General features: G+C 38.3%; 1 protein-coding gene across 4 annotated transcripts in view; it reads right to left on the bottom strand.

Moving 5' to 3' along the window:
- Positions 1-20,039, bottom strand: part of GABA-B-R1 (gamma-aminobutyric acid type B receptor subunit 1) — a 66,010-nt gene that overhangs the window by 29,810 nt on the left and 16,161 nt on the right. For all 4 annotated transcript variants that reach the window (XM_083109978.1, XM_083109980.1, XM_083109977.1 and 1 more), the window contains exons 8-11: positions 16,286-16,415; positions 7,415-7,542; positions 6,216-6,357; positions 385-535 (exon numbers count right to left, since the gene is read on the bottom strand). In XM_083109978.1, the coding sequence (XP_082966104.1) occupies positions 385-535; positions 6,216-6,357; positions 7,415-7,542; positions 16,286-16,415 (551 nt within the window). The remainder of the gene's footprint in view (positions 1-384; positions 536-6,215; positions 6,358-7,414; positions 7,543-16,285; positions 16,416-20,039) is intronic.

Genomic DNA, 20,039 nt, shown 5'->3' with positions numbered 1-20,039 from the left:
GAAGAAGTATAGGAGGTGTGGAGTTAAAAACCTTACTATGCACACATGATCAACATACTGAGGTGACACTCCACTATGCACATCATTGAGAAGAAGGCTCAGTCTGAAAGGAATGCAAGCGACACGTGCAGATTGTCGTGTCACTTCGTTTCCACATAACACATTTTGCTTGTCACTTCAGTTCGAAAGCTTCCTTAAAGGAAGCTACTGCTGAGTACAAAGCAGTGCCTGTCATGCTATAATGTGAAGACACACGCAATAAAACTATTTAAGCAAGCTGCAAGTATATATTGTACTGACATTTTCCTATGCTAGAATGCGGAGTTTTGTGACCTTCGTTAGTTTAGGACCTAATGACAAATCAACTCATAGCTGCCTTCTTACCTTCTGTGCCTGTGCATGATATTGAAGATGATGAGTGCTGCAGCCCACAAGATCCCAACAACAGAAACGGTGCACATTGAAATAAAAAGACCAAGTGAAACTGTTCGAAGAACTCTCTTCACAATTGTTCGATCCTGTGGCACTTTGCCCCCTGTAAAAACAAAAAGCTTTTTAATAATTTTGCTTTAACATCTATGCAGGGTGGCTACAAAAAAGCAGAAATAAAATTCCCTGACTTTTCCAGGTTTTCCAGGACAAAATTTATATTTTTCCCTGACAATTACAAACTATAGTAAATCGATGTTTTTGGAAATGAAAATAATAAACTCATACAGATCCAGGTATGGATTTGTTAAGTACCAATATTATCTTCTATGAAATTGACTTAATTTCTCTATTCTCTATGATTTGAATTCAAACTGCAAAATAGTGAATTTGGAAAATTATTACAATTCACAAGCTAGGGAAGGATTACAGAATTTTATCATACACAGTAAGTTTAAAATAAAATACTTGATTATTTTTATAAAGTTACGACTAAATGAGATTAGAGTGAAGAGTGATTGATTAAGAAATACATTTTGTAATTTATCAGTCTCCTTATCGATTCTCGGTATTATATGTTGCTATTTCCACTGAAGTTTGGAACCCTCTGCTTGCAAGAACCATGAGTGCAGACTCATTTTTTGATGCATAAAGCTACTTCTCTCTTCTCTGTAAAGCAAACAACTTAACTCTTTCATACAAGTGAAACAATTGAATTGTACAAAAGAAAGTGTCATATTTCTTTACATTATCAATTGGATTTCTGCTTCAGTACAGTATATCCAAGTGAAGTACTATGAAACTGACAACATGCAGTTATACCATTTTTGCTGACGAAAAGGGTATGTAGGTATTATAAATTTAACGCAAGCACTTGATAGAATGGCATTGTTTGCAATTTAGCTGATTTAGCTAACAAAACATTAAAACAGGAACACACTGTTAATAACAGCTTCTGAAAGATCATATACGAGGGGCATCCTGAAAAAAGCTCCAAAAGTGTCTGTACGCAGCACTAGTGGTCGGAGAGAGACACACATGTGGGCAGGAAGAAGTGGCATGTAGCTGTTATCTGGTAAAGTCGCAATACAGCCGTTTTAGGACAGTTCTAGGTTAAAGATTGCAGCTCTCATACAGTTTCCCACCGACTTCGATGTAGCCTACGCGTAGTAATCACATTTTTGCATGCTCAGAATTTGGCACAGAGCCATCAACAATCGTGTGAGGTGTGCAGACCAGATGTCGTGAGTGATAGTATAGTCAGACCATGGTGCAGACAATTCACACAAGGCCAATCGAACGTGCACAACCCCATACAGCTGAGTACACGTGGGCCCTTTGCATGACTTCAGGTGAGAGATCTTGGACTACTCCCTGTACAACTCTGGCCTGCATGTACCGACTTTCATCTATTTGTTCAACTGAAGAGGTTTCTGGCAGGACAAGAATTTGACAGCTACACTGCAGTAGAGATAGTTCCAGTCTTTGCTGTCAGACACATATACCATGGGCATACAAAATTTAGTGCCATGCTAAGACAAATGCCAGAACAACGGTGGTGATTATGCCTAAAATTAGGTTACGACTCACTGTTACTAATGCAATAAATTACTACTGATATTCTTGTTTTATTTATGCCTAATCAGTAGGGACCTTGATTTTCTTTTTTCACATTGGCGATTTTTTTATTTTTTACTATTCGGTGTTATTTTTCCCAAAATTCAAATTTTCATTTTAGTGCATTTTCTGGCAAATAACTGAAATTATACCTTAATGGTGTTTTTAAACTACTGTTTCAAATTGTAAGTCACATGGCCTATGCCTCTTTGTGAGAGTTTGATATCTTGGAAGTTATTTTGGGAAAGTTATTTTCCATACCCCCTTTATAATTTTACATAATGGAATTTTCCTCGCATATACTGAAGGGTGCATAATGACCATAAGTGAAGAGGCACCCAAAAATTTTAAATCAATCAATCTCACTTGACAGATACCGATACATTATGGCACCAAAAAATGGCATTATCTTTTTTTTTTTTTGACTTGTTAGTGTTATGTTTCCCAAAATTCGCGTTTTTGTTTTAGAACATTTTTCTGCCAAATACACCAAAACTTTATACTTCCATTGTACTTTTAAACTATTATTTTAAATTATAGGTCACATCGTCTACGTATTTTCGTGACAGTTTGGAACAGATTATTGACGAAGTAAAAGTAAAGTGCTCCCCTGTGCTTAGCATCAAGCAATGAAGGCATCTAGGGAGTGTGGAGTTAGGGCCCCACACTCTCTTGATCAGCACCATGCTCCTGGCTACCTTTAACCCCCAAAGTTTCCTCCAGGTACCTGCTTGATACCACGCTGGGTGGGTGCCGGAGAAGTTTGAACAGGTGGAAAAGATCCTCGGTTCTCCCCCGCAGGGTCTCTTGTATGGTAGTCAGATGCCCTGACAACTGAGCTCCATTATTTCTCACTCGACAACTGCCGATGGTGCGCACTTATCTTGGTAATTTAAAACACATTTCATGCGACAAATACTGAAGATGCGGTTCCCATGTGATGGTAGATACGCACTAGATCTCCTGTTAGAACCCTGCCACTTTGCTCTGTGATGCAAATTGTTTTGACAGAAGTTGAAAAAATCGTGGGAAATACATGATTTAATGTGGCTGTCGAAATTATTTCATGTATAACAAACATTATAGTTTACTCTTGAATAAAATGTTGGAAAACTTGTATGTTCTATGTACACAAATATGGCACATTTTGTTTCTTTAAGCCAAGATAAGACAAGAATGTTGGATTTCACGGAATTTTTCGTTGTTTTAGGACATTTCAAAAAAAAAAAATCGCAAAAAATGCCAACAATTCTCATTTTATGCCAAATTCGCGTAATTTCGAAATTTTGATATTTCGAACAAGCGAAAAATGTGTCCAGACATCACTGCACATTCATAAACACAACTTCGCAGCAATTAACATTTTTCACGGTTTTCGCGTTTGCGAAAAATCAGTCTCTACTAACTGGAAATTACTTTCTGGGCACTCGTATAAATCAGTAGATGAAAAGTGAAAATTTAGCAGGGCTGGCAGAGAAAAGTGAATTCTTAAAGAAAGTGATATGCTTTTATGATTGAATGATTCGAGTAAATATCATATTAAAATATTTACGTAGCTATTTATTATTAGTATTTTATTTCATAATATTGGACATTAACTTCACTCAGTGAGAGATTAATGAGCATCCCTCACGAGTGCCACCTGCTCCCATCCCCTCCATCTGTTGACAGTCCTGTCCCCTTACTACTAGAGGTGTGCGGGATCCCGAAAAGTCTGGACCGGGATCAGGATCCCATCCCGATTCTGACTTCGAGAAATAAATTCCCAACTTTTCAGGATCCCAGGCAGTCTGAAAATGCGGAATGGTCATTTTAAAAAGTTGTTAATTCTCTACGTTTTCTGCATTGTAAATGTCTGGAACTTATCGGAAATTGTTAGTTTTTGAACTAGAAATGCAACCGCCCCCAATTCTGAAGAAAGAAAGTAGGGGGGTAGCAAATTACAAATTTTCAAGTCTTAATTTTGGGGAAATTTTAAAAATTGGACCTGTGCACCTGGGCCTCTAATTGTTGCACATCGTTAAAATGTTATTTTCTTCTCATTATTACATGTAAAAGTGAATAAAGCAAAAAGCTGGTTGAGAGTTATAGCCCATTTTATACAACAGTGGTTTCCAACTTCAAAAGGTCCGAGGGCCAAAATCATATCCAGCAGTTGATAGGCGGGCAGCATTTTTTTTTTTGGGGGGGGAGGGGATTAAAAATTACAAAAATTGTAAGTACTGAACTGAAAATGTAGTACTTTCGCATGACCTAATTTCTAAAATGAGGCAATAAAACAATGGAATTACAAATCAAAATTGTATAATTACAATTTATTTCACAAAAACCCAATACTTATTGATTAATTGAAAGAAATTATAGACACACCATTCAAATAAGAATCTTTCATAGTAAGTGTTCAATGTGAAAATTGAGCCCGATCTGCTTCTTTTATTAAAGTTGTATTTGAATTTCTGTATTTGAAAGTCTCAGAAGGTGAAGCAGTGAAGAATCTGCCAGTCTGCTTCTGTAGCGGTTCTTGATGAACTTCATTGAAGAAAAAAACCCTTCCACACGTGTATGTGCTGCCGAACATCGATGTCAATATTTGCCCAAAGCTACGAAGGTTTGGAAAGCGTTCATTTGAAAGGTATTTGAAAAACTCTGGCCCCTTTTCTTGCCTAGTTTGAAGGAACACATCGCCTTGCAAATCACACAATTCAAGTTGGAGAGAAGCTATTTTAATTTTCAATCTTACGTTTTTTGGAGATATTGCTCATTGCACAAACTTTAACAATCAGTCACAGTACAATCCGAGTCGGAACTTTGGATATCTCTTCGTACTTCGTGCGTAGTAAAACAGATCTCTATAGCGCCTCTCTGCAGTTTTTTTTCTGAACACAAAGAGTAAAGCCTTCGCGGAAGCAGGCGAGTTCATTCCACATAGCGAAGGGATGGAATGCATGGTGTGAAGAGAAAGTTACGTCATTTTAGATTCTTCTAATTATCATTATTGACTGCAAAATCAATTCTACCTGTGATATTGTCTTCTTCACAGAGCATCCGTTCCTTCAGTAAAAAAAGAACGTATTTTAATAAAAATAAATAAAATTAATGTATTTTGCAAACTGGCTTCGCGGGCCGCAGAAAAAGGCAACGGGGGCCGCATGCGGCCCGCGGGCCGCCAGTTGGAAACCCCTGTTATACAACAAAGGAAACAAAGGACTTTTCAAACTCCACTTGCTAATGGATAACAGGGTGATTCAAAAGTCCCAGGACACGCCTTTTTTCTATGAAACGGATGTTGGATGACAGATCCAACTTCACCTGGGTACATTGGGGTAAGGGGCCATGTGTGAGGATGCTTCCGGGACATGTCCACCACCTTGGATCAAGGTCCATTTTTTCAAATGGCAAGGGGGTTATGTGGGGTATCAAAACACATTAGAATTTTCCAAGAAATGCAATGCTGTAATTAGTTCTGTGATAGCTGTAACGGTACAAAAGTATGTCATACCTTTGTATATGTATAAAAGAACAAAATAGGCAGAACTGAAATATCATGTGTTGTCTTGAAGAAATGGCACATTAATTGCTGCCACGTGGTGCTGCCAAAACTGAATACTGGCAGTGGTACATGTATGTACCAGCCATCCTCTAAAATCTAATTCCATTTTTAGCATTTCTTTGTAATTGAACAACAAGTTTGTAAACATTGATTGATTTAGTTTATTTTACTTCGTGCTTTGTGCCTCTTAGTTAATTTGCAAAGATGGGGCTGAGGGATGGAATGATAAAATTGATGAATGGACACTCACAAACAACCAAGCCCGAGCAGGATTCGAACCCGGGAAACTTGGTGTCGCAGCACGATGTGCTAACCACTTGGCCACAGGGTCAAGTTTGCAAACATGACTGCTTGTGCTGTTTATACCATTAAATATTTACTAAAACTACAACAATTCTCAATATATTTTTGGACCGTGTACATTTGTAGGATAGGGGCCTACATTCCAATAAACCTCGTTCCTTCAATAAATAAAAAATGCTTCAAAGTCTTCTGCTACCAATGGGTAGCCTTGCTATCATGATTCCATAGGCTACAGTTTAGCATTTTCTTTTCACCAAATTATGTCGACTACTGTTAGTTATCTGAAACAATTATTTTAGCATTGTATGTAACTTACCAACCCACTTTTCTGCATTGTGCCAAGAGAGATTATCACTCTGTGTATCATAGAAACCAAGGCGAACATATGATCCATTTATCATTTGTTCAATTTGTGTTAGAGCTATTCGGTCACCCTTTGAACTGAAAGCCACGTAACCCTGGAAAATAGAAAAAAATGCACATCTATGTTACAGTCTGCCAGTTACACTGTCTTTCAACACCTTTGGTATCTTTCGATCTGCATGCATTGCTATCATTAATTGCAAGTTAAAATTATCAGGCAAAGTGGATACTGTGACAAGGCCATGGTTCCCAAAATGTGCACCATGGTGCCCTGGGGTGCCGTGAAATGTTCCAATATATTCAATCAATGATATGATTGTTCCAAATATGTGCTTATTTAGTACTTTTTACACATAAAATGTTTCTGAATTTGAAATGGATGTTTATTTTTTAACTTAAGGCAAGCAACCTAACCATACTGAGCATTGCAAGTGTTAGATAGACCTACATTCTGACTTTGGCACCATGAAAAAATCTTCAAACACTAAGGGCACCGTGAAACGAAAGAATTTGGAAACCCCTAGACTAAGCAACAGTTTAACCTTATAATCTAGCATACATAGGTGATGCACTATGTAGATATTGAAGAAATGCAGGCTCAACCAGGACTTGAACCCAGGTCTATGGCTTACTATGCCAATACTCTATCAACTGAGCTAATTAATCATCTCTGGTTTTGCCTGATTTTTTGCTTCTGCTGTTTTTAACCTGTGTTTAATTCAAGCCACACAGAGCCTTAATACCAGTAGTCTTATGGGGGGGATTTTTTTCTTTCCATGACTGTACACCTATAGGACTAACCGAAACCCTTAAACAAAAAAATCTGAGATAAAAAATTACTACCACCACAGCAAACCTGACAAAAAATATATTTCTGATCATCATGTGAAAGATGTATATGATCTAATCGCTAACCTTTAACTAGAGAAAATCACATTTGCTTACAATGTGGGATAAAGAGGAAAGGTGGTGTGCATAAAAGGTATGAAATGACCCCAGAAATATTAGTTGTCTCAACACGGACAGCCATGTCTATACGTAATCTTTCATTCGGTCCTGCCTTAATCACTACTATCCCTCATCTCACCTAAGAAGGCAATACATGTGCACGTACATTTGAAGCAAATTGAAAAAATAAGATGATGTACTTACAGATATCCCAAGGAACTGTGTTGTGTTGATTGCGGAATATATTTCATCAGCTATCTCTTTGTTCGTGTAGGTGAAGTCTTCCAAACTTTTGCCATGCTTACTCAGTTTCTCCATTGTCTTATTGAATGCTGAAAGCAAACAAATGTTGTTTACAAATAGTTCATATTACAATACGGGGTGGACCAAAAGTTGCGATACATAGGAAAATAAAATTTTGTTTTTAAGTTTCCATATTTATTTATTTTTTAACATGTTCTTTTCTAATGCATGTTCATCAAGAGTGGGAGAAACCAATGGTAACCACGTAGAGCATATTATATGAATACATTGTTTCTTAACACAACATATTTATTTTTCCTGTGTATTGAGACTTTTGGTCCACCCTGTATTATATAATCCATAAATTCCAGATGATATTATACACACAAGCAGGGAATGTAAATTATCAGAAAAAATACTAAAATAAGACACATGCATGCACAAACATTTAATTCTTGCTGCTGGCAGGGGTTTGTGGTCTCAATTGAAGACAGCTGAAATTAATCACCAAAGGAAGATAAATAGGGTGTCAACACCAAAATACTATCTGGATACCCTGGTATCATTTCTTACTTAGGTGAACCAATACTGAACGTTCTGCATTATAGCAGGAAGCCTAGTGTTCCGGTGCTGATTTTGTTTGTGTGATTACGTAATCAAATACATAGTGTTAACGGTAACCATAAACGTGAATGAGCATGGTGAGGGTTCCTACAATTAGTTTTTGAATAATGTATACGGGATTCCTCGATGGTCTGGTAGTACTGTCGTTGCTTTGTAATAAAGAGGTCCTATGTTAGATACCTGGTGGAAGCACATAGTGGTTCAGATCGTACTTTAAACTGTAGATCCAACCTCGATTAGCCAGTCTGTGCATAAAGTTGACTTGAAGCAAAATTTCAAAAGAGGAAATGTATCATGCATGTAATTCTTTTCTACATTTTTCCTACTTTACATTGTTTTCTCTGCCTCCTTAAGCTAATGATGGCAATGAGGATGAATGATGATTTCATGGAGACTTGGAAAGAAACATTAATGACCATGATAAGATTAGAATCTGCAATTGAACAGAGAGATCATTAGTCAATCATTCAATATACTTGGCCACTGAGGAGGGGTGAAATGTCAATGAGTCCCAGGTTTGAACCCTGAGTAAGCATGCTTCACTATGCTTGGCCCATCATCAGTTCATCATTCATCCTCATCATTATAGAAAGAACGAAGGGAAGTTTGTTTCTCCACTTATTATAGTGCTGAGCATTAGATGAAGAAATAAAAGGGCATACCATATTCAATTACAATTCTTCTCGCCACAGAAACAGATCTGCATGTGTACATTTACAACTCTGCAGATACGACCACCTTCCTTTTTGCTGTGGTGCAGCTGCTCTAGACCCTCGTGGAGCCCCTTTCGCAGAGCACATTATACACACACCATTATTCGATGCTGTAAAATGATGTCCGTGAGGGCCGTTATGCTTGTATTGCATTGGTTGGATTTTGGTGTCTGGTTCATTGTAATGGAGTTATTCCTTCTGGCAAGCCTGAACATGAAGCCCACTGGATCCTGATCATGGTGTTGCAGGAGATTATTGCTCATGTCCTGACATGCACTCCAGTCGGGAATTTGGGAACCCACCTGGCAGACACCACCCCCATCTTAAGGTGCTTGTTCATCTTTAATGTGCTGAAATGTGTTTCTTGCAAGTTCCATGGCTACTTCCATATCGTTATGTACACCTAACAGTAAAGATATCAGTAGGCAAATTGTCCCACAATTCTTTTTTTATTCTACTGCCTGTGTTGTTTTAAAATGCGGAATTCTGTTGATGTGAAGCAGATGTTCTCCTGTGATTGTTGACGTTTTAACTTCAATTTATGATGATCACATTGTGGAAAACAGACTGAATGAAAATGGTGATGGACAATTCACCTACTATTTCTTTTGCCATTGGGTGTACCTGTTGTCCAGGGTGATGTTGCTTTGCATTGCCACTGTACCTTTCCTTGATGAATTTGTCCTTGGTGTCCACTAGCACACAGGAGAAAATACTGAGCTGTAGGTGGATCACATCCTCCTGTAGAGTGTGTAACGTTTGCATTATTTTTGCTTTACAAACATTACACATTCAAAAAAAAGTGAAGAAAAAGCGACGTTCCCTTTTTTTTTAGCCATCGGAGGTCGTTTTACCTCATGATGACTTCTGGTGCTGCCTCTAGCGGCGATTTCGGCCGCACTGGCCTGCTTGTAAAATTTGCTGCTCCAGTCAGTCGGCGTGTGCGATTTGCCTCTCGCAGCTACTTCCTACTCCCGCTCCGAACGGAAGGTGCCGGTCCTTGGGCACGACGTCTAATCCTTCGTCGGCAAGAGATACTACTCCACCACAATTTTCTGAAGTGAAGCCTGCCATTCCAACCGTTAACACATAGAAGCCTGTTGAACGAGTATAGTGGAAGGATGGCGTGGGTTTTGGTGTGTATTGAACGTTAGTGGAGGTATGTACAAAAACAATCTCTTTGACCGTGATATGGGAATGGTGATTACATCTTGCGATCTTGCCGTTCGGTGCTAACGATTGATAGTTTGTTTTGACTTTTTATGGAACCTTGAGTAACTAATTCTATAAAACGAACACTAGTTCTTCTTCAGTTGTCCCCCCCCCCCCTTTTTGCCTTTTTGTCGCTCTCGATGAACTTTCTGATAAGTGTTTGTAACCAATGCATACATTGGCGAGTGCGCGTTAAACAAAAAACAAAGGAGTCAAGGAAAGAAGGCGTGTGTGTGCACGCGTGAACTTGTACTATATGTTGCTGACGCGTTTTTATAATCTGATGTTCTCAAAGCATCCAACGCAAAAACGTGACTAGCTGCTTAATTGAACTATTTAATAAAGTTATCCACGCACAGGCAGCGTGTAAAGATTGATAGTGAAGCATATCATTTTTTTGATCGCCCAGAAGTTGTGTCAGTGAAGTTAAATGCACGCACGTGCGCCCTTGATAGTCGAACCAGTAGAAAATCGCGATTCTTGCCGTCTTGTTCCAATTTACCATCTAGTAGTTTAATAACCTACTTGTCCACCTTTTTTGGTAGCACTACCGATGCGATAACTAATAATAATAATAAGAATAAAAGAGAGGCATTTGATTAAGAATAAAAGAGAGGCATTTGATTAAGCATAAAAGAGAGGCATTTGATTAAGAATAAAAGAGAGGCATTTGATTAAGAATAAAAGAGAGGCATTCCTTAATCTAAATAATAATAGCGGGGTGCTTCTTTTATAAACTGTACTTTTTAAGGTAATTTGTAGATACCAATTTGGGCTCGCCAACTATTCTAGTGTCTCGCCCAGCCAAGAACAAGGTTGTGATTAAACTGCATTTTATGTGCATGCTCGTGATTTGTTAACATTAAAAATGAAAATTTATGTGAGAAGATTGAAATAGCGCGCAGGTCGCGTGGTTGTTGTTAATATCACATTGCTTGTTAAAATTACTCCAACTCTAGTCTTTTGTGGGATTGTGTGTACTTGTAAAGTGTACTATTTTGGAACTTTGAATATATATATATATTTGTTGAATTGAATCGTGGAGATCTTTTAATTATATTGGTTGCATGCTCTAAACAACTAGATTTACATAAAAAGATTGGTCGAAAGCCCGAAATTGAAGTTAACGTTAAAAGACAATTGTTGGATTATACATTTAGCAACGTTGGAAAAGGAGAAAGGATATTACATCGGGACAACGCAAGTATTAAACCTAGAATACAGCGGAGAAGGCAAGTATTGCTATCCACTGACGAACCCTTCGAAACTATGACGTAAGTGTGCTTAATTCATAAGTTTCTTTATTTCAGGGTCCCCTTTTTGTCTCGTGCTTCTTGTGCTTGCTGCCCGTAAACTCTCGCAGTACGAGCAGGAAGTACGACACAAGAAGATAAAAAAATTGTAGCGTGAAGTGTGGACATTAAAGTTTTTTTTTTACCTTTGTTCGCGATCGCAGCCCAGTCGTTTCCAATTAAGTACATTGAGCGATCGCGTTTGACCACACTGTTACGTTACAAATTGGTAGCAGAGCATGGTTTCTTTGATTCATTGCGGCATCATTACTGTTATTATTATATAACCTGACAATTTTTTTTCCCTCCCGATTGTTTTTGACCCTCCCCCTTTTTTGGGTAATTGATTTTTTTCTTTTCGGGTCTTTTTTTTTTCCTAAACATATATTGTTTTTGTTACACTATCTTTTGTGCAATTTGTAACTGGGTGCAGTTCAAAATTAGCACTGTTTTTTTTTCTTCGATTTAAGCAACCAACATTGTACTTTTCGTTACAATTGTAACGTAATTTTTTCCCTCCCTTCAGTTGCCCCCCCTATTTTTTTTTCTTTGGATCTTTCATCGTTACGATTTTTTTTTCAATATTCTCCTTTTTTTTACAGATATTTTTGAAAGTTCTACTTCTGTGTGTTTACATATTTCACTAGTTTTTTTTCTGGGATAGCGAGATGACCTTTGATATTCCGCCTCCCTATGCACCGTCCCCTTTACCTCCACCCTCACCTTCAACTTTGGATTTTGTTAGTAGTTTATTGTTACCCCCAGCAACATACTCCCGTGCGTGATTTTGTACGTTTTAATACCTTCAAATTCCTTTTTACGGATTTGCCTTTGTTACATGGACGGGATATCCACCTTTTGTTCAATTTCATGTTCAGACTCCATAAGATTGTTAATTTGGAATTGCTCGATGTTGAGTCTGTTTTGTTATGGGTCCTACAGTATACCTTACCCCCACTTACAGAGATTTGGATGGAAGGCCTCTTACAAAAGTTGACCCTGACACTCAGCAAATCGTCCGTAAGGTTCATGTCTCCCATGTCAAGCCGTATGTTATTCGTGACGAGGAGGTTGTTCCTCAATCGGTCGATTTAGCGGATTCAGATGTTGCTGTTACGCTTCAATCTTCCCCCGTCCCTTGTTCATAACAGGCTTTGATATTCTTAAGTGGTAGTGCTTGGTTCATCCGATGTATATCCTAGCTCTTTTTCTTAGATAGCTCTTATATATATATATATCGTGTATTTTGGTCCCATGGTGTAATTGTTATGCACTCAGGTATTATTCTTAAAATTAAGGCTTTTTGTGTATTTATGAATGATTTTATTCATTCTTTGTAAAGGTGTTTGTTAATACTGCTCATTATGCTCTCTTGAATTTTGACTCTGTATATGTTGTTTCCTATGGTTATACCTGCCTTTTGCATCTTTGTAATAGTGCTACCTTCCTTTTCCCTGTTGTAGTAATTTCCCTCCTCTTCTTTCCTATTTCTTATTTCTTCCTTCCTTCTTTTCTAGTTTTTGATTCCTGGTTTTTTTTCTTTTCTATGTTTTTACTCCTACGAGGACGTGAGATACTACTGGTGCTCTTTTGGGAAATGGTTCAGTGTTACAACTCTCTTTACAATTCGGCGTAGCCTTTTCATGCATGCATAGGAATGACAACGTAGCAGATACGTTTCAGTCAGGAGAGAGTTGAATTTGTCAGACATCGAGGTGTTTCGACCGGGAGGTGTACACGATGTTCTGCAAATTGGAGGATCGACAACAGAATTGGTTTTCAAAATTTTGAACTTTATGTGTTAATTATGAAAAATTGTCAGAGTTGAACTCTGATTGGTGATTACGATTTAGTGTGCTTATTGTGTGTTTTGTTAATTTTTTGGGATTTTTTTTTACTAGTGTTAATGGCTTTACCATTTCTTATATTGTTGGTCAATAATGGGTATATACTTGCCTGCTAACATTTTTCTTGGTAATTTGCATTGCCTTCTCTATATCAGTGGGTTTTCCTTTCTCTTTTCTAGTGGGGGGTATTTGTAACGTTTGCATTATTTTTGCTTTACAAACATTACACATTCAAAAAAAAGTGAAGAAAAAGCGACGTTCCCTTTTTTTTTAGCCATCGGAGGTCGCTTTACCTCATGATGACTTCTGGTGCTGCCTCTAGCGGCGATTTCGGCCGCACTGGCCTGCTTGTAAAATTTGCTGCTCCAGCCAGTCGACGTGTGCGATTTGCCTCTCGCAGCTACTTCCTACTCCCGCTCCGAACGGAAGGTGCCGGTCCTTGGGCACGACGTCTAATCCTTCGTCGGCAAGAGATACTACTCCACCACAATTTTCTGAAGTGAAGCCTGCCATTCCAACCGTTAACACATAGAAGCCTGTTGAACGAGTATAGTGGAAGGATGGCGTGGGTTTTGGTGTGTATTGAACGTTAGTGGAGGTATGTACAAAAACAATCTCTTTGACCGTGATATGGGAATGGTGATTACATCTTGCGATCTTGCCGTTCGGTGCTAACGATTGATAGTTTGTTTTGACTTTTTATGGAACCTTGAGTAACTAATTCTATAAAACGAACACTAGTTCTTCTTCAGTTGTCCCCCCCCCCTTTTTGCCTTTTTGTCGCTCTCGATGAACTTTCTGATAAGTGTTTGTAACCAATGCATACATTGGCGAGTGCGCGTTAAACAAAAAACAAAGGAGTCAAGGAAAGAAGGCGTGTGTGTGCACGCGTGAACTTGTACTATATGTTGCTGACGCGTTTTTATAATCTGATGTTCTCAAAGCATCCAACGCAAAAACGTGACTAGCTGCTTAATTGAACTATTTAATAAAGTTATCCACGCACAGGCAGCGTGTAAAGATTGATAGTGAAGCATATCATTTTTTTGATCGCCCAGAAGTTGTGTCAGTGAAGTTAAATGCACGCACGTGCGCCCTTGATAGTCGAACCAGTAGAAAATCGCGATTCTTGCCGTCTTGTTCCAATTTACCATCTAGTAGTTTAATAACCTACTTGTCCACCTTTTTTGGTAGCACTACCGATGCGATAACTAATAATAATAATAAGAATAAAAGAGAGGCATTTGATTAAGAATAAAAGAGAGGCATTTGATTAAGCATAAAAGAGAGGCATTTGATTAAGAATAAAAGAGAGGCATTTGATTAAGAATAAAAGAGAGGCATTCCTTAATCTAAATAATAATAGCGGGGTGCTTCTTTTATAAACTGTACTTTTTAAGGTAATTTGTAGATACCAATTTGGGCTCGCCAACTATTCTAGTGTCTCGCCCAGCCAAGAACAAGGTTGTGATTAAACTGCATTTTATGTGCATGCTCGTGATTTGTTAACATTAAAAATGAAAATTTATGTGAGAAGATTGAAATAGCGCGCAGGTCGCGTGGTTGTTGTTAATATCACATTGCTTGTTAAAATTACTCCAACTCTAGTCTTTTGTGGGATTGTGTGTACTTGTAAAGTGTACTATTTTGGAACTTTGAATATATATATATATTTGTTGAATTGAATCGTGGAGATCTTTTAATTATATTGGTTGCATGCTCTAAACAACTAGATTTACATAAAAAGATTGGTCGAAAGCCCGAAATTGAAGTTAACGTTAAAAGACAATTGTTGGATTATACATTTAGCAACGTTGGAAAAGGAGAAAGGATATTACATCGGGACAACGCAAGTATTAAACCTAGAATACAGCGGAGAAGGCAAGTATTGCTATCCACTGACGAACCCTTCGAAACTATGACGTAAGTGTGCTTAATTCATAAGTTTCTTTATTTCAGGGTCCCCTTTTTGTCTCGTGCTTCTTGTGCTTGCTGCCCGTAAACTCTCGCAGTACGAGCAGGAAGTACGACACAAGAAGATAAAAAAATTGTAGCGTGAAGTGTGGACATTAAAGTTTTTTTTTTACCTTTGTTCGCGATCGCAGCCCAGTCGTTTCCAATTAAGTACATTGAGCGATCGCGTTTGACCACACTGTTACGTTACAAGTGCTAGGTGATTATCATGACCAGCCAAATGGCAGACTGTGGGTTGCGATAAATTTGAAATTGTAAATGAATATAGTACACTCCTCTCACTGAGACATTGAGTTACTTCCCAGATTTGAAAATACATGACTAGCTACTAAGTGTGAATTGAATTTTTTTACGATAGTTTGTTGGCTTATAAAAACTTTAAGATAAATGATCTATTTTCACAGCACTAAGATGCCAGGGGCCTTGGGTTCAAATCCCAGCATCATGAGCATGTGAGTGCCTCTTCATAAATTTCATCATGTAATCATTCATCCTCATAGTCACCATTAGCCAAAAGTGGCAGAAAAGCGATGCTAAATAATAAAAAAAAAATCAAATCACATCAAATTATTATTTTTAACTTCTCTGCAACATACAGAGGCTGTCATTTCTTAAAGAGAGTTCAAAACATGTAAATACTTTTCTTAGAGTAAAATGTAAAAACTTGCCCCTAAATCGTTATCATCTTGCTTCTTACTACATTAATGAGAAGGATGACACCCATTTTCATACACAATATTTGTTAGGTTGGGTGAATGGGTTGCCACAAATATCAGATCAGGTGTCCAGATGTTCATCTATCAGTAAAAGCAGATATTTCTGCTGAAGTTTCACTCAAATATTGCCACTCTTATCTACCTACTCTAGCCAAACCCCTCACGAGTTACTGGAAATGACCCTGCGAGCTACCAGTAGCTCGCGATCGACGGTTTGGCGATCCCTGGTTTAACTAATTCAGACTTCAAAGCTGTTTTCAATGCTAAATTTATTCAAAGAGATGAGGGGAACATCGAAAAGCAACAGTGACACAGGCATTAACAGGCACCAATGAAATCTCACCGAATGCCTGAAGGACATTGCTATGTGACTGCACTGTTCTAGCAGGCATGCACAAAAGCTGGAAACACAGGTGTTGTTCTTCAAACATCTGCATGCAGTGTCTACACTCACCCAGAGCCACAGCCCAGACTGCATCATAGGCCAGTGGAGCTTCCTGATATCCCTCGGGATATCTCTCGTGATCAACATCATATTTGATTCTTAGCACTGAATTCAGTCTAAGTCGGAAATTGTCAGATGTCTGAAATTGATGTATATCTCACATACTATTAAGACCAACCAAAATTCCAAGCAAGCATACTATTTATTATATTTTGTAAAAATTTATACATATCTTACCAATGATTAATGTTTAACCAAAACATTTTTAGCTAGTTTTAAGTAACGATAAAAGATTTTGCTTGATGTGATGTGCCGTGAATTTTGTAACTCCTGCCTTCTACATCTACAAAATGAAAATAATATTCAGAGTATTTTACGTTTAAAATTTCAAACTAAAATTAAAACATAGCCTCTTCACTTTGGCATCATGACTATTGCCAGGTTTATTTTTGCACTGGCACTACTCAAATTATGTCTCTTGTGTTGAAAAACTCTAGAAAGCATTTAGCATATTCTCTTAAATCTTTGCCCATAAATTGCTATTGCCAAATTCGTCTAGTGCTGCACATGATCCCTATTGATTAGAAACCACAAATGAACATGGTACAGTCAGGAGAAAATTGCCACTGTTATGTATTAACAAACACAAAAAATGCCTGAAATTTAGGCACACAAGCCAGGTAAAAATCAACAGGCACTACACAATCCACAGTTGGGTATAAGCACAGTGGAACCCAGTGTGCAAATTAACAGAGGGGATGCTGGGGATCCCCCCCCCCCAACCACACACACACACACACACACACATGTTTATCCCTGCCGGCATAATAAAAAATTTGTAAACCCTGCCAGGGATGTTTCTATTCCAGCCAGAGAAAATTGAATTGAAAGTATATTATACCATTTCTTCACTATGGAACCAACACCACTGAAAAATCATTTGCGAAAACAGTTAATTAAACTTTAAAACAATTACATCCTACTTCGCGTCTGAAGTTCTATTTTAAAATAGCTCATTGTTTATTTGTTTGTCATCTTCGAGTGCAGAGATTTTACAAAAAAGCTCCCAGAGTAATGCCGTTGCTCTGTCAATTGTCAAATAAATTACTTGTAAGCCTACCGCCATGGCAAGAGCTAATTTCGTCAGCTTTATTCATTGGAGGAACGTAAATCACATACCTTGCCGCACGTCTTCATTGAGTTGAATGCGCAGTACATATTTGGTCAAGTTTTCTCGGTATTACTAGTTCAATAACTCTTTGTGTGCGTGTGTTTGGTTTTTCTTTGAATGTAAAAAAAATAATGTTTATAAATTATGTGTATACTCTGTCCCAGCTAACTGTGGAGCAGGCAAACGAAAACAAGTCTCTGCGCAAGTAGTGACGCGAGACGGCTCCACCAAAGAACACGTGAGAGGAACCGAATTGCGTGGAGTGGGAGAAAGTGACTGTCTTCCCAGCAGCGTCTACTGCTTCGCTCTGGCCAATAGATTTCCTTCGCTTCTCTGATGCTACGCGCGGCCTTGCTCTAGTTAGCTGGGACAGGTATAAATGTTATAACATTTAATGTCCTAGGTACTTAGAACTAAAGGCAATAGCAGAGTTAACTGACTGGTAACATATACAACTTTCCATACCCCCGAAAAAAAATGAAATGAAATCACAATTACAACACCGAGTGAGGAAACCCCCGCCCCCAAGCAAAAAGCTTAATTCACACACTGTTGGAACCAAAATTTTACGTTCCTGGATTTTACATTTTTCCACATTTTAAGTTTCTTCAAGCTTGGTCCCCCTGAAAAATGTAAAATCGAGGTTCCACTGTACAGACCTCAATTTTCCGGTGTTACTTTTTTCCCAAAACTGCATGTTATTTTTTTTCCAAATTTTGATATTTCAGCACACTTTCTCACCATATATACCTAAAGTTATAACTTCTTTGTGCTTTTAAACTAGTATTTTAAAATGTAGGTCACACATGCTTATACCTGTTTGTAACAGTTTCGTATGTTGGAAAGAAATTATGACAAAGCACTTTTCGATGATTTGTCACATGATGAATGCCGATCTTACGGATCCCGTGTGACAGGAGGTGCATAATTGGATCTCCACCAGAACTTCACCACTTCACTGGGTACGGCTCCAGTGTGGCAGTAGGTGTCCACTTGATACCTGCCCAAATGGCTACACTTTGCTTGGTGAAATGGAAAGTTTCTTGCATGACAAATACTGGTGCTACGGCCCCCTTGTGATGCACTCTCAATCTCCCATCGGAACTATGCCACTTTGATCAGTGATGCAAAACAGTCCAATAGAAGGTGTACAATCATGAGAAACACCTGTTTACACATAGTTTCATGTAGGTGTGAGAATTATTCCACTTATAACAAGTGCCATAGTTCTTTTCTAGGATAAAATTTTGGAAAATGTGCATGTTCATAAATATGATACATTTTATTTTTAAATCGTAAAATACAAGAATGTTGGATTTTTGAGGGTATTTTTCATTTCTTAAGCACAAAATGTGCTGAATTTCACGAAAAGACAAGAATTCGTATTTTATGCCAAATTTGCATTATTTCACCATTTCATATGGATGGAAAATGTGTTCAAAACATGCCACTGCACATGCAATTTTTTTTTCAACTAACATTTTTCAGTATTATCATGTTTGCAAAAAATCAAGGTCCCTGATATTTGGTCTAGGAATTAATTTGTGCGCCTGGACAAGAGATGGAGTAACGAGCGTATCGTACCACAGTTCCGTGTATCCACACATGCGTTGAAAACTCCTGTCAGCGTGCATCGTCGTAGTATAGGGCAGTTGATTGACGCATCAGCATTTTGTAGTCAACTGAACATGGCGCAGTTCGTGCCAGATAAAGTGTTTTTGCGGGGTGTTCTGCTTCATTACTTTAACATGCAGAAAAGTGCTACCGAAAGTCATCGTATTTTGGTGGAAGTGTATGGTGACCATGTGCTAGCAGAGCGAACGTGTCAAAAGTGGTTTGCACGGTTTAGAAGTGGTGATTTCGGCCTGAAAGACCAAGAGCGACCTTGGACAGCCAAAAAAATTTGAAGACGAAGAATTGAGAGCATTGCTCGATCAGGATTCGTGTCAAACGCAGGAAGAACTTGCAGAAGCATTAGGTGTTGATCAAACAAGTTTCCAAACACCTCAAAGCCATGGGAATGATTCAAAAGATGTCACATTGGGTTCCACATGAATTGAAAGACAGAGACGTTGAAAGACGAAAAACCATTTGCGAATTGCTGCTTCAAAGACAGAAAAGAAAGGGGGTTTTTGCATCGCATTGTTACTGGCGATGAGAAGTGTATCCATTACGAGAACCCGAAACAAAAAAAGGCCTGGGTGAAGCCAGGTAAACCAGGTCCATCACAACCGAAATGAGATATTCACTGTGCAAAGGTTATGCTGTGCATATGGTGGGATATGAAAGGTGTGGTGAATTATGAGCTGCTGCAACCGGGTGAAACTATTAATGGAGAACGTTATTGACGACAATTAATGCGTTTGAAGCAAGCTCTGGCCAAGAAACGACCAGAATGGGAGAACAGACATGATAAACTTATTTTTCAACATGATAACGCTCGCCCACATGTTGCAAAACCGGTCAAAACCTATTTAGAAAATGTTGGATGGGAAGTTTTACCCCACCTGCCTTATTCACCAGACGTTGCTCCTTCGGACTACTACTTGTTCGATTGCATGAATAACGATTTGATTGGACAGCGGTTCACTT

Source organism: Lepisma saccharinum, chromosome 23, assembly GCF_977018435.1.
Source record: "Lepisma saccharinum chromosome 23, izLepSacc3.1, whole genome shotgun sequence".
NCBI lineage: Eukaryota > Metazoa > Arthropoda > Insecta > Zygentoma > Lepismatidae > Lepisma > Lepisma saccharinum.
Note: the sequence above shows the minus strand (reverse complement) of the source record. Positions and strands in the feature narration are given on the sequence as shown.